Source organism: Eretmochelys imbricata, chromosome 25 (genome assembly GCF_965152235.1).
Source record: "Eretmochelys imbricata isolate rEreImb1 chromosome 25, rEreImb1.hap1, whole genome shotgun sequence".
NCBI classification, from domain to species: Eukaryota; Metazoa; Chordata; order Testudines; family Cheloniidae; genus Eretmochelys; species Eretmochelys imbricata.
Window position 1 is genome coordinate 11,702,060 of NC_135596.1, and position 14,663 is coordinate 11,716,722.

Here is a 14,663-nt window from a genome sequence, read left to right on the forward strand (position 1 = left end):
TGGTTGAAACTATAGTAAAGAACAGAGAAATAGATGAACATGATTTGTTGGGGAAGAGTCAACATGTTTTTTGTAAAGGAAAATCATGCCTCACCAATCTATTAGAATTCTTTGAGGAGGTCAACAAATATGTGGACAAGGGTGATACAGTGTATTTAAGAGACTTTCAGAGAGTAAGCAGTCATGGGATAAGAGGGAAGGTCCCTCTCATGGATCAGTAACTGGTTAAAAGATGGGAAACAGAGGGTAGGAATAAATGGTCAGTTTCAGAATGGAGAGAGGTAAGTAGTGGGGTTCCCCAGGGGTCTGTCCTGGAACCAGTACTGTTCAACATATTCCTAAAACATCTGGAAAGAGGGGTAAACAGTGAGGTGGTAAAATTACTCAAGATAGTCAAGTCCAAAGCTGATTGGGAGATCCCTTTGTAACTCTTCAGAAAACTGGGTGACAAAATGGCAGATGAAATTCAATATTGATTAATGCATATTGGAAAACATAATCCCAACTACACACACAAAATGATGGGGTCTAAATTCGCTGTGACCACTCAAGAAAGAGATCTAGGAGTCACCGTGGATAGTTCTCTGAAAACATCTGCTCAGTGTGCAGTGGTAGTCAAAAACACTAACAGAACGTTAGGAACCATTAGGAAAGGGATAGAGAACAAGACAGAAAATATAATGCCTCTATATAAATCCATGGTTCGCCAATTCCTTGAATTCTGTGCGCAGATTTCAAAAAAAGATATATTGGAATTGGAAAAGATACAGAGAAGGGCAACAAAAATGATTAGGGGTATGGAACAGCTTCTGTATGAGAAGAGATTAAAAAGACGGGGACTTTTCAGCTTGGAAAAGAAATGACTAAGGGGAGATATGATAGAGGTCTATAAAATCTTGACTGATGTGGAGAAAGTGAATAAGGAAACATTACTTACTCCATCACATAACACAAGAACCAGGGGTCACCCAATGAAATTAATAGGCAGCAGGTTTAAAACAAACAAAAGGAAGTTTTTCTTCACACGACGCACAGTCAACCTGTGGAACTCCTTGCCAGAGGATGCTGTGAAGGCCAAAACTATAACAGGGTTAAAAAAAGAACTAGATAATTTCATGGAGAAGTCCATCAACAGGTATTAGTAAGGATGGGCAGGGATGTAACACCCTGCTCTGAGCATCCCTAGCCACTGTTTGCCAGGAGTGGATGACAGGGGATGGATCACTTGATGGTTGCCTCTTCATTCCCTCTGAAGCACCTGGCATTGGATACTGGGCTAGATGGACCATTGGTCTGACCCAGTATGGCTGTTCTTATGTTCAGTTTAATAGCGATGCCTCCCCAGAGGGATGGGGGGGGACCACACCTGGCGCTGGCAGAAGGCCAGACCTGATGATCTAGCAGGTTTGCTCTGATGGAGGGTCCAGATGCCTGGTTACAGACCCCTCCCCGCCCCGGGGCCCTTACCTGCCGGCTGCTGCGGAAGGAGTAGACGTGATACAGGACGGGGATGAGTTTCACCTCCAAGCTGGGGTTCAGGATGTTGCTCTGCACCTTGATCACTTGCACGAGGAGCTCCACCATGTGAGTGCCCAGCTGCACCATCAGGATGTGAGGCCAGGTGCAGTCCTTGCTGAGCAGGGAGGACCCCGAGCTAGCCTCCAGCTTCTCCCAGTACTCCCGTGGCAGGTAACTATCCAGCTGAGGAAGTAGGAGGAAAACGGCCCAGCGTGAGCAGCAATTATTTCTCTTGAGAGATTAATTGGGGCTGACTGAGCTGTCTGGAATTTGGGTCAGATTATCCTCCGGGCTGCCTCTAGGGACTGGGGGCCTTCTGGAGAGGGGCAGCCGAGGACACGCGCTGTGTCTGCGAGCCATGCCGAGGAGCGTTCCTCCCCCTTCACACCCACAGGACAGCCATGCTGTGTGTAAATGTTAACAGGAGGGATAGCTGAGGAGCAAAAAACACACAGGCATGGTCAGTGCAGACAGGAAAGGGGCCGCCTTCCTGCAAGCAGCTTCTGCCAGCCCACCTCCAGCAGGACCTGCAACGACACTCGCCTTTCCAGATCTGCACCTCCCACTCATACACATGGCTTGGAGAGCCAACTTCACCAGCAGCGTTTATGCTGTACAAACCCAGGGTCACTCCTGAGCCAGAGCAAGATCTAGCTTGGGCAATCAGTGCCCGAGCGACTCTTCCGACTCTGCCAGCACAGCTCATTCTGGGTGGGGAGAGTCTGCCAGGCACACCAGACAGGCTAGTGGTTTCGTTAGCTCTCGTGGCCTCTTCTCCGGAAAGTGCAGTTCCCGAGATGTCCTCCCAGGAAACAAGCCCTGGACGTTTGCAGAAGCAGAGTCTGCCCTCCAGACCCCGCAGTCTCTGGGAGACAGCCTCCAACCTACCGAGTCCTAGGTCAAGGACTCCTCCAGCTCTCAGCTGTCGAGAGTCCTGCAGTGGGGAGAGTGACAGCAAACCCCAAAGCCTCTGGAAAATCCCGAACATCTTAGGTGTTGTGGGAGCAGTACTCAGGACACCAAAGCCTGACAAGCCTGCATCCTGCAGACAGAGACTCAGCCCTTTGCCCCCACAGGAAGCAATCTGCTGCCCAGGCTGCTTCCCCGCAAAGAGCTGCTTGCATTTACTGGGGCAGATCGCCTGGAGAGCCTGAGACAAGGCCCCGGGTCCAGGACATGGAAGCTACATCTGCCCTTGTCTCTATCACACCCAGCCGCCACGGCCCACCAGCCTGGGCGACCCCTCACCCTTGGGGCAGGGAGCTAAGACAGGCCTACCTGGGCATCCTTCGCCAGCAGCTGGACGTACTCGTCATAGATCTTCCGGATCTTCTCCACAAGGCAGCTGCGCAATTTCTTCCGGACAGCATACTTGTTGTAGATCTTGGTGCCCAGCTCTTTAGCTAAAACCAGCAGGGACTCTCCTTGGGGAGGGAGGCTGGAGAGGCTCTGAAAAGGGGGAGGCAGCGAGGGTCTTAGGGGAGAAGGGCAAATCAATCAGGGCGTTAAAGGCACCACCCAGGCTCACTACAGCAAAGGGAGAGCGTGACAGACAAAAGGCAGCAGGACACAGCCAAGATCAGGATGAAGGAGCAGCTGGGAGAGATCATGGGCTTGCTACTCAGCACATGGCGCAAACGTGGCCCTGATCTAATACCTAATCCAGGCTCACAGCACAAGCTCTGGTTCTGCAGGCCCAGATGCAAATTCCCCCATGACAGTGCACCACGGCACAGCTGCAAGCCTGATTCATCGGCCACGGGGGCACTCAGTGGCATCGAGACTCTTCCGTTCCTGCACAGTGGCCTAATGGGGCCGGGGAAGGCGTCTTACCTGCAGCATGATGTCCACGTACTCCTCGTCCTCCAGCAAGCACAGGTAGGGATAGAGGCTCATCTGCCAGGACCTCCTGTTCGCCATGTGGATCTTAGACTCCCGCAGGGTCTGGAGGAGGGACTTCCGCCACTCAGAGCGCAGCGTGGTCAACAGCTCCCGCTGCACACAGGCAAACAAGGCGGTCAGCTGCTCGGCGATCGCACGGTGAGAGCGCAGAGGCAGGTGTGGGCTAACAGAGGGCACAGGAGTTTGCCGGTGGGCTTCCCCATTCCACTGGTCTCTAGAGATCCACACCAGGCTCTCACCCCCTTTCCAAGTATCAGGGCCAGAACTTCGCTGCCACCTCCTCTCTCTCACTGCCTGCCTCTGGCTACGTTTTCTCTAATTCTCTTGTCCTCCAATGCAACCACCAGCAGCTCCATAGAGTCAGCGAGTTGAGGAAGCATTTCCCCGAATGCACCAGCAGGGGGCACTCCCCAAGCAAAGGGATCCTCCAGCCTTCAATCTCCGCATTCTCTCAGCTGGGCATTCTGTTTACACAGTGCACAGAACAGCTTCGACTCCCCTATCCCTAGGGCATCAGTTATTGCATGGAATGCCCACAGATAATCCAGAGCGAGTCATTCACAAACCCAACCCAGTGGAGCAGGGGGTTACACCCGGGGGGGATGTAGTCCCCTGCTTGTTTTTAGTGAGGTTCTTTAGCTTCGAATTGTGGGAATTTACTGACTTTCCAATATTGCTGTATACCCTAGCACGGTTTGGGCTTAAGGCTCCGGCAGCACTTCGCTGGATAGCCAGGGATCTCCAGCCACAAGGCTCACGCTGATCGCCTAGTCTGACCTCCTGCATAACACCCCCAACGATTCCCACATGCAGCTGGCCGAGCCAGAGGCACGTCTTCTACAGAGCAACCCGAACTCCGATTACAACCCTTGCTCTAAGAGGGGGGCAAGGACAACGCCTGCGTTAGCTCCACCGAGCGCCAGGCTTTACCGCTTTGATGCCTTGCTCCGTCAGGGGCTTGGCCGACTCCACAGAGCTGATGGTTATGGTGTTGGAAGCCTCCATCTCCAGCTGATGCTGGAAGCGTTCCCGCAGCTCGCGCACCGAGAAGTCCAGCTTGGGGTAGGAGACCGGCTTTTCCTGCAGGGAGACAGAGGTGGTGAGTGCTTGGATTCAGGTACAGCGCGTTCGGGTGCTTCCGTCGCTCAGCAGCTGGACGCTTCCAGGTGTAAATAGTTCCCTCATTTACAGACCTGAGGCACAGAGACCCCTAGTGACTTGTGGCAGAGCAAGGCACTAAATCCTGGTCCCAGGCTAGCACCCACACAGCCTCCTCAGCAGGGCTGATAGTGAGATGAGGGTAATCATTAGCCACTCCTGTCAATTATGAATCCCAACCTCATGAGCAGAACAAGGGAGCTGCCAGGGGGCTGGCCCCACGCAGCCTCTCCCCTTTCCGTGCGCTTGGCCAAACTAGAAGAGACCCTGTATGAAAATGCTGCGATTGATTGATGGCTACACAGAGGCTGCAGTCATATGTCATGCTTCCATGCCTTTGCCAGCTTTATTTCCAGCAACGAGGTAACACCCTACACACCTGGCGTGGGCACAACTCCCAGCTGTTTTGGGCAGTGGATTCCCCCCCCTCCTAAGACTTTAGGCCCCATTTTCCATGGCTCTCAACCTAGGCACCTTGGGAGCCAAACCGCCAGCTAGCAGACATGCAGGAGGGACCAAACCCCAGCTCTTAGCATGGCAGAATGGGACTGATCACAGGATTAGGAGCCAGGAATCTGAGAATTCTCATCCCAGTTCTGACACAGGCCTCCCTCTCTGGCCTTGGCCAAGTCACTTATACTCCCAGCTCCTTTCTCCCCATCTCTAAAGCTGGCTCTGCCTCTCGGGGATGCTGGAAGGACTCATGTGTGTGTGCTCAGTGCTATTCACACTGCTGGTTCACTCAAGGGGCTCGTGGTCCGTGCAACCAGTTCTGTGACAATCACCCCAATAACAAGGGCTCCGTGCCCCAAATAGCCTATCCCAAGGAGGGAAAGTGTCATTAGCCCTGCAGGATCCCCGGGCACGGGCGCCCAGCAGCCCCTCTTTACCTTGGAGTAGAAATCCCGGAGCAAAGGAGAAGTGCAGATTTCTGAGTGGGGCAGAGACAGCGGCTGAAAGTTGGGCTTGATTATCCTGACAGCCTTCAGCACCATCTCCCGCTCATCCTCCTCGTAGACCGTGTCTTTGAAGAGCTCGTCCAGGTGGAAACCATCCTCTTCCAGCTGCTGCACACATCTGGGGAGATAGGTATGGATCAGCACGGGGGACAGAGGAGAGGGAGGGAATATCTACCCAGGAAAAGGATAAATGTTTAGGTACGGGACAAGTGGTGGTGCAAACAGGGAACCAGAGACTAAGCAAGATGCACACCAGAGAGGAGAAGAAAGGAACCGGGTGGATCAGAGCAAGCCCCACCTTGGGGAGCCCCAGTGGAACAGTCCCTCTGGACCAGGTCTGCTGTAGCTTCTCCTCCTCCCAAGCACAGTCAGGGGTCAGCCAGCACAACGGGAGACACTGGCCACCGTGAAATGCAGACACCTACCGAGACAGGGCACTGGAGCTGGAACCTCTCTGTCACTTGCTACCAGGCTTGCAGCTGCCACGCTGCCCAGACCTACAGACCAGGGGCAGGAGCTGACAGGATTTTGAGGGCAGCTACATAGAATGGGTTTGACGCACTGCCTGGCCAGAAGAGGGGGGCGGCTTTGCTGACACAGTAATCCCTTGCCCTTCTCTCATGCCACCCCAGACAGCTGGCTCTATCCCATGCACCCCTCTGCCCTTTCCAAAGGCCTCCGAACTCCCAAGTGAACCAGGAAGCCTCACGCCACAGACACCCCGTCCCAATGATCTGTGCTGCAGTGCCCCAGCCATGGGCTCTTTGGGGCAGGGCCTCAGCTTGGCTGGCCAGTGCCACCTCCCCCAGGCAGCGCCGGCATAGTCCACGGGGAGCCTTTCAAACGGGACCTGCAAAATGCCTTCAGTTAACAGAGGGAGCGGGAGCCAAAGAGGGTTTGAAATGAACTAGTTTCTATTGTGCAACCCATGGGAGACTGTCCCAGGGGTTCTCAGCCTGGGAGAGGTGGGGTCAGGACCAGGCACTGCGGGGGATCATGACCCCCTGGTCTTAACCATGCAGCTAAATGGGAGGGGGGCGGGGGCTGGCTAAATGCCAGCTGAACGACAGACAGGTCTCAGAGTGGAGAGGGCCTTCTATGAAGAGACAACTGGCTCTGGATGAGGGGAAAGCGGTGGACATATTGTTCCTTGACTTTAGCAAAGCTTTTGACACTGTCTCCCACAGTATTCTTCCAAGCAAGTTAAAGAAGTATGGGCTGGATGAATGGACTGTAAGGTGCATAGAAAGTTGGCTAGATTGTTGGGCTCAACGGGTAGTGATCAATGGCTCCATGTCTAATTGGCAGCCGGTATCAAGTGGAGTGCCCCAAGGGTTGGTCCTGGGGCCGGTTTTGTTCAATATCTTCATAAATGATCTGGAGGATGGTGTGGATTGCACCCTCAGCAAGTTTGCAGATGACACTAAACTGGGAGGAGCGGTAGATATGCTGGAGGGTAGGGATAGGATACAGAGGGACCTAGACAAATTAGAGGATTGGGCCAAAAGAAATCTGATGAGGTTCAACAAGGACAAGTGCAGAGTCCTGCACTTAGGACGGAAGAATCCCATGCACCGCTACAGACTAGGGACCGAATGGCTCGGCAGCAGTTCTGCAGAAAAGGACCTAGGGGTTACAGTGGACGAGAAGTTGGATATGAGTCAACAGTGTGCCCTTGTTGCCAAGAAGGCCAATGGCATTTTGGGATGTATAAGTAGGGGCATTGCCAGCAGATCGAGGGACGTGATCGTTCCCCTCTATTCGACATTGGCGAGGCCTCATCTGGAGTACTGTGTCCAGTTTTGGGCCCCACGCTACAAGAAGGATGTGGAAAAATTGGAAAGCGTCCAGTGGAGGGCAACAAAAATGATTAGGGGACTGGAACACATGTCTTATGAGGAGAGGCTGAGGGAACTGGGATTGTTTAGTCTGCGGAAGAGAAGAATGAGGGGGGATTTGATAGCTGCTTTCAACTACCTGAAAGGGGGTTCCAAAGAGGATGGATCTAGACTGTTCTCAATGGTAGCTGGTGACAGAACAAGGAGTAATGGTCTCAAGTTGCAGTGGGGGAGGTTTAGGTTGGACATTAGGAAACTTTTTCACTAAGAGGACGGTGAAACACTGGAATGTGTTACCTAGGGAGGTGGTGGAATCTCCTTCCTTAGAAGTTTTTAAGGTCAGGCTTGACAAAGCCCTGGCTGGGATGATTTAGTTGGGGATTGGTCCTGCTTTGAGCAGAGGGTTGGACTAGATGACCTCCTGAGGTCCCTTCCAACCCTGATATTCTATGATTCTATGACATCCATTACAGTCCCTGCTCTGCATCCACCCTAACCTTCATGTTCCATGCGTGAAGAGCTGAGCAGAGAGACCTAGCTCCTACGGCGAAGCTTCGGGATGCTGCCTGGAAATACGAAGGCCTGATTGCCATGCATGGGGCTTCGTCCCTGCAGCAGGACCCACTGCCCTTGCCAAGCACATTCCAGCTCTGCTGTGTTGGTTTACCCAGCACTGTCCACAAGGCACTTTGGAAACCTATGAGGGGTCAAACCTTGAGAGGTGCCCCACACCTACAATCCCACTGGCCCAGGATTCAGCCCTACGTAGGTGAAGAGATACATCACCAATTACTGAAATCCAGCTGCTGTGTTGGGGCACGGCAGTTTAACGGCATACAGCAGCCTAGCACAAGAGGTGGACAGTGGATCTGAAGCCAGGCAGAGGCACAGCTCATGTACCCATGTCGGAAATCGACTGGGGCTAACACACCTGCTCCGATTCAAGATCACACGAGCAGTCAGGTCCTGGGCTTTACGTCCCATCTGACAGGAGACCTCGCAAGCTGCAAAGCCAGGTGCCACTGGCTCCGTGGGCAGCACGTCTCCTAGTGAACTAGCACCATTTCCTGCAGCGCTCTGGATTTTTCTCGCCGGGTCTCCCAACCAAGTCCTAACCCTGATTAGCCGGAGAGATGCAACGAAGTCACAGCCTGACCTAGTGGGGTTACAGGGCCAACTGCAAGCTTGGGAGGAGAGAGAACTGAAGCCCCAAAATCTCTAGGTCTCATCACCTCCAAACTCATGCATCCACCTGTCATTCTGAAGTAGCAGAGGCTGGAAAACGGAGTTAAAGGACCAAGGGCTTGAGTTGAATATGCCCCTTCCTCCCTTGGAGGATCCTTCTCCTACTCTAACAGCAAAGCAGGCAAATTGCACTGTTACCCTGGAGCCTGCTTCCAACACATGCCTCGTGTCACATCTCGTCAGAGCTCGCTCCCAGCCACGCTGCAGACGGGTGGCATCTGGTAGAGGGCAGAGAGCGTGTAACTGAAGGATGGCAGTGGGACAGCTGTCAGTGTGACCGAGGGCCAGGGAATTTCAGCCTATTCCAAACCCATGAGGTTGGGTTGCAATGGAGTCATGAGATCAAAGGGGAGGGACAAAGGGAAGCTACTTGGATATCCATGTTGCAGCCCTAGGCTCAGCTCCTCCCATGCCTGTTAGAAGGGCAGAGGCAAGTGCTTGCATAGAGGGTGCTGAAAGGCAGCCTGCTCTGGGGTGGAAAGCAGCAGCCAACCAGCACACTGGATACTATTCTTTCATAAGCACCGTGGGATCTTTGATGCTCATGCAGAGCAGGCCGGACTGTGGGTTTACCATCGAGCTATCTGGACAATAGCCTGGGGGTGCTGTGGGCATAACTCAGGCCACCACAATACTAAATAAAAGCCAGCTGCTGCATAGACTTAAGGAGGCGAACCCAGTGGTTTGGGTTAGGACCATCTCCATTCCCGTGCTGCCATGCCTGGGGATTCTTCTGCAGCCACCCAGAGCCCTGGCATCAGAATCTCTCCCGTACACGGAGCCCTTCGGCTCCCAAGGTTAAACAGTCACTGCAGCTCATAGTAGCTACAATCCTGGAGTCTGAGAGCCACAATTTAAAGCCACCAAGATTTCTGGGACACCAGCAAGGCAGAGTGCAGACAAAGCTGCAGGCTCAGAGTGCCATCTGGTGGCCCCCCAAGCATTACACAGCACGTGACAGGCAGGGAGATTTGTAGGCAGCTGACCTTGAGCGAGGACAGGCAAGCTCACTGCAGAGGCTGATGAACAGTGGATGAATGGTGCTGCTGGGAGAACTGCGGCGTGTTCCCTGTCCTAACCTCAACTCTGACTGCGAGTGAAGCCAATCACCTGGAAAACTGAGGTCCTGCCTTGTCCTGTGAGAGCAGGAAAGATCCCAAGGCATTTTACATCAGCACCCTTTGCCAAAACTCCTCCCAGTGCAGCGTGTTGTGCACCTGGCTGCCACACTCCTCCCCAGAAGTGATTGCATTTCAGTGGTGCTGTACGTAAAGACTGTAGGCACTTTGGGATCCTCCATGATGGAAGATTTTACACCAGTGCAAGTCACTGTGACCTCTTTTCTCCAAAGCTGGCCAATAAACACCCCACTACAGCGAGTGATCCACAAAAGGTACACTGGAAATATCTAATTACTACCTGTATTACAGTAGCACCTAGGGCCCTGATCTTGGTTGGGGCTTCTATCACACTAGGCACCCTACAGACCCAGAGTTGAGACAGTCCCTGCCCCAAAGCGCTTACAGTCTAAATAGACAAGAGATGTTAGATGGAACAAGGCCATCCAGCAGCTCAGTGGTAGAGCTGGGAATAGAAGCCACGTCTCCAGTCCATTAAACTCTACCCATTAAACCACACAGTCCTGAATACAGGACGGTCCATTCTGAATCTTTTATGGGGGGGGAGAAGGGGGGGGAAGGACATGCTCAGAGGCAAAGGGACATGCAAATGTTTTTATAGATTTGTGCAGGCAAGAAATCAACACAATTGAGCTCTGAACAGGTGACCCAGGACAAGTTAACAAGAGGCGTCTGCCACACGCAAGATGGACAAGAACATACAGACTGCCATAAAGTCACTGAGTCACAAGAAGCATGCAAAGAGAACTGCAAGGAAACTATCAATGGCCCCATTTTGAGGCAGGTGACAGACATCAGGCCACAGAAATTCACCTGGATTCAGACTCTTTTAATAAACAAACACTATTTATTATTTTTAAGAGCTCTTTCGTGCTGCCTTGACTCATATCCAGTGCTTCCCACATACTAATTTTCAACCACGAATCCTTTTTAAGCCACGCCCGTCATCCCGAGGACTGATATCCTGGGGCTAACAACAGCGTCTGGCACCGATCCATAGCAACCAGGAGAAAGAGCACACAAATGCCATTGAGAGATGGTGGAGCAGCAACCGGGGCAGATGGCAGGGTCACCCTCACCTGCCGAGACATGGCTAACAAGAGACTTTAACTAGAGAAAGCCCTGGAGGAATGCACCTAGACAGACCCAGCAGGACAGCAGCTCATCCCAGAGGCAGAGGCTCTGAGTGGAGTCTAAGGAGCTGCCCATGAATGCATGGAGGGCGGGAGATCCAGCTGTTTGCAGAGGCTCACTGCTTTCCAACCTCCCATCCCCCAGCAGCTCCAGAGAGACTGTTCCTAGCACGGACCAATACAGGGGCTTGAGATTTGTGTGCCTCCTTCTCTTGGCTCCCCTCCTGAGCACCTGCACAACATCCCATCCCACTGCCACCACGCTCTGCTTCCCGTTCAGTGTCGCACTGCGAGATACGGAGCTGCACGTCCCCCCGCGGCAGGTTGGGAGGACATGTCCCAGCCCGCCCATGCCCACTGGTTCAATGGGAACCCCACAGCGCAGCTCGCTACAACCCCGAAATCTGCATTTCCACAGAGAAGGCAGGCCTCCCCCACTCATTCCACGCAGCTCCCCGAGCCGTTAGCGAGCCGGGGGAAGCAGTGGAAAAGGGAGAGGCAGTGTTGTTATTTACATAGCACACCGGGCACACCCGGCCAGTTACCTTTCGATGACCGTGGCGGGGGCTTGAGCGCGGCCCAGGCACTCCAGAGCAGCTGCGTAGCAGCTGAGATTGGGCTTCAGGCCAGCTTCCTCCAGCATGAAGAAGAGCCGGCCAATCTGGTTCAAGGAGCCCTGAGAAGAGAAGGGAGAGGGATCAATTCAAGCTCCAAGCCCCTCCATTTCTCTTCCAGATTAAACCTGATTCGTTCTGAACCCAGGCACTGAATGGTTCCACCATCGAATGGCTCCGAGGGGCCCTGCATGAGCCAAGTGTGGTGGGTCTCAGACTAGTCCCAGTGGGCATTACAACTGGCAGCAACCCACAAACCACCATCCCAACTGGCCTCATTCTGGCCCCAGTGGTGACAGACTGAAAGGGCATTGGAGCCCCTGTTCCCCCTCACGCCTTCCAGTCCAGCCAGAGCTGAGACACATTGAGTGGCTGTGTGTGGGAGGCACGCAATCTGCCACTCCCCATGCTGTACCAGCACCAAGGACCCAGTCCCCACAGCTGGCAAGCCGCTCCTTCCCATCAGGGCTAAATTCCGGAACACTTCAACCTCTGTGGCCACTCAGTAAAAGACCTAAGGGTGGCAATTTTGCAACAGAAAAGCTTCAAAAACAGACTCCAACGAGAAATTGCTGAGCTTGAATTAATATGCAAACTAGATACCATTAACTTGGGTTTGAATAGAGACTGGGAGCGGCTGGGTCATTACACAGACTGAATCTATTTCCTTAAGTTACGTACCCTCACACCTTCTTGTTAACTGTCTAAATGACAGGTTTCAGAGTAGCAGCCGTGTTAGTCTGTATTTGCAAAAAGAAAAGGAGTACTTGTGGCACCTTAGAGACGAACCAATTTATCTGAGCATAAGCTTTCGTGAGCTACAGCTCACTTCATCCAATGCATCCGACGAAGTGAGCTGTAGCTCACGAAAGCTTATACTCAAATAAATTGGTTCGTCTCTAAGGTGCCACAAGTCCTCCTTTTCTTTCACTTAAGGTGAGCTATTACCAGCAAGGGGGGGGGGGGGTGATAATCAAGGTGGGCCATTTCCAGGAGTTGACAAGAACATCTGAGGAACAGTGGGCTGGGGGGGGGGGGGGATAAACATGGGGAAATAGTTTTACTTTGTGTAATGACCCATCCACTCCCAGTCTCTATTCAAGCCTAAGTTAATTGTGTCCAGTTTGCAAATTAATTCCAATTCAGCAGTCTCTCATTGGAGTCTGTTGAATTTTTTTGATTTTGCTATTTAAATTGTTTTCTTTTTAAAAATAAACCTGTTTAAAATTAAATCTGAATTTAATACAAAATATGTTAAGGCCTGAACTTATTATAATCTCTTAAAATATTTAAATAGGAAATAAATATGCTAAATCCATGAGCCTCTATCAGAAATTTTGAGTGAAAGGCTGCTTTTCTATATAAAGAAAAAAGTAGGGGGGAAACATCTAACGTTTTTGGTCAAGCTTTAAAAATATGGCACAATAAGTCATATCCTGTATTAAGGGCTTGTTTTGTTTAATGAAAATAAATTTGATATGCTGTTGTGTGTGTTTAATTAAATTTCAGTTATCATCCTAACGCAGCTTGACACAAATCATGAGCAAAAAGTTGATTATCTAGTAAATAAGCAATGGATCACTTTTCTAACATACTAAAAACATACAATTAATTAATAAGAATCTGAAAATATGTGATATAATTGATTAAACGTATATCATTATAGCGTACCCACCTAGGTAGCAAAAAGATGCACTAAATCTAGCGTCAAGGCTCTTATTTTGTTCTCAATTAGAATGTTTTAATGGTTATATCAACCAATGAGAACGCACCTTTCTTTAGAAAATAACTGAAGTATAAACGGAAAAGTTGATTAAAATCGATGATTTAAATCGAGGCTTCCCACTTGATGATTTAAATCAATCCCCCCTGATTGCACCATTTCAATAATGAATTAATATGATCAAATGGCTCAGAAAACTCCACCCTGAGAAACACGCCATCTCCCGTTCAAAACAGACGCGTGGGCCTGGCTCAAGGGTGCGTGCTGAAATGAGATGCAATCATGCCCGGGCTGGGCTCCCTGCAGGGATCGAACCTGGGACCTCCGGATCTAAAAGCTGGCAGCTACAGCTTGCGCCATTAGCTCAAACATCTGTGTGCTGCGGCCACTGTAGGAGGAGCGCCCCCATCACACCAGCCTGGGTTACCGGGATAAGGTACCTTTTTAGCCCAGCCGTGCACGAGGATGTCATACATCTTGATGCCCAGCAGCTTCCTCCTGGCATGGGAGCGGTGGTAAAACATCAGGCACTGCTGGGCCCTCTCGGGCTGGCGGAGGAAGAGGCAGCTCTCCAGGAAGGACATGATGAGGAGTTGAATGCTCCCATACTTGTTGCCCTCCTTGTCTTCCAGCCGCGGCCTGGGTTCCCACTGCACCTTCGGCCCTTCTAGCTCCCCCATCTCGGGCAATTCCTCCAGTCTGCTGCATCCATATCCCTGCTCAGCACAGGGGCTGGCAGGGGAGCCCAGCTTGGGAGGGCCCCGGGCAGGAGCCACCGCAGCCCTGGGGCTTTCACGCAAGGTCTTGGATTTGCCGGATACCTTTGGATTTGTCCCTCCCTTTGGGGGAATGGCTTTGGCCCGGCCTTGGCTTTCTTTGGCTCCAGCATCCTTGCCTTGCTCCAAGACTGGCGTGCTAGTTCGTTCTGCACCAGGGGGTGAGGCAGCCGAAGAGAATTTCTGCTCCAGCTTCAACTGTCTCTTATGCTTGATCCATTTCTCCTTTTTCAGCTTTTCAACCCAGCGGCTGGGCTGGGACGGGCCCCTGGAAGAGGAGACGCCCCCATCCCTGACTTTCGGAGCAGGCTCCTTCCCTGCTGGGCTCGGTGCAGGACGCTGGAAGCTGCTCTTCCGCAGCGGGGCAACGTCCACACGGTCGACTGTCACCTCCGAGATGTTATCAGCCTGGAGCTGCTTGACGCGAGCCTCCAGCACTGCCAGAGAAAACACGCCAGAGAGCGAACAGGGAATTAAAGGGAACATGGTCACTGCAGACAGTCTTCCATCCATGTCCCTCCCACACCAATCAAGCATCTCGTCGCTCCCCACACACCCCAGCTTCTTAGCTTGACACTCTTCTTTGACACGAGTGAGTTATCCCTCCCCACCTCGGTGAGGCGAGTGTGATCCCCAACTCCCACTGAAGGAAAGTGCC

General features: G+C 52.2%; 1 protein-coding gene across 1 annotated transcript in view; it reads right to left on the bottom strand.

Annotated features, from left to right (window-relative positions):
- The window catches only part of POLRMT (RNA polymerase mitochondrial), a 33,189-nt gene that overhangs the window by 16,375 nt on the left and 2,151 nt on the right, over positions 1 to 14,663 (bottom strand). Inside the window, exons 3-9 of the mRNA XM_077841978.1 lie at positions 13,670 to 14,442; positions 11,438 to 11,568; positions 5,469 to 5,655; positions 4,351 to 4,500; positions 3,352 to 3,513; positions 2,797 to 2,967; positions 1,468 to 1,701 (exon numbers count right to left, since the gene is read on the bottom strand). Of these exons, the coding sequence (XP_077698104.1) occupies positions 1,468 to 1,701; positions 2,797 to 2,967; positions 3,352 to 3,513; positions 4,351 to 4,500; positions 5,469 to 5,655; positions 11,438 to 11,568; positions 13,670 to 14,442 (1,808 nt within the window). The remainder of the gene's footprint in view (positions 1 to 1,467; positions 1,702 to 2,796; positions 2,968 to 3,351; positions 3,514 to 4,350; positions 4,501 to 5,468; positions 5,656 to 11,437; positions 11,569 to 13,669; positions 14,443 to 14,663) is intronic.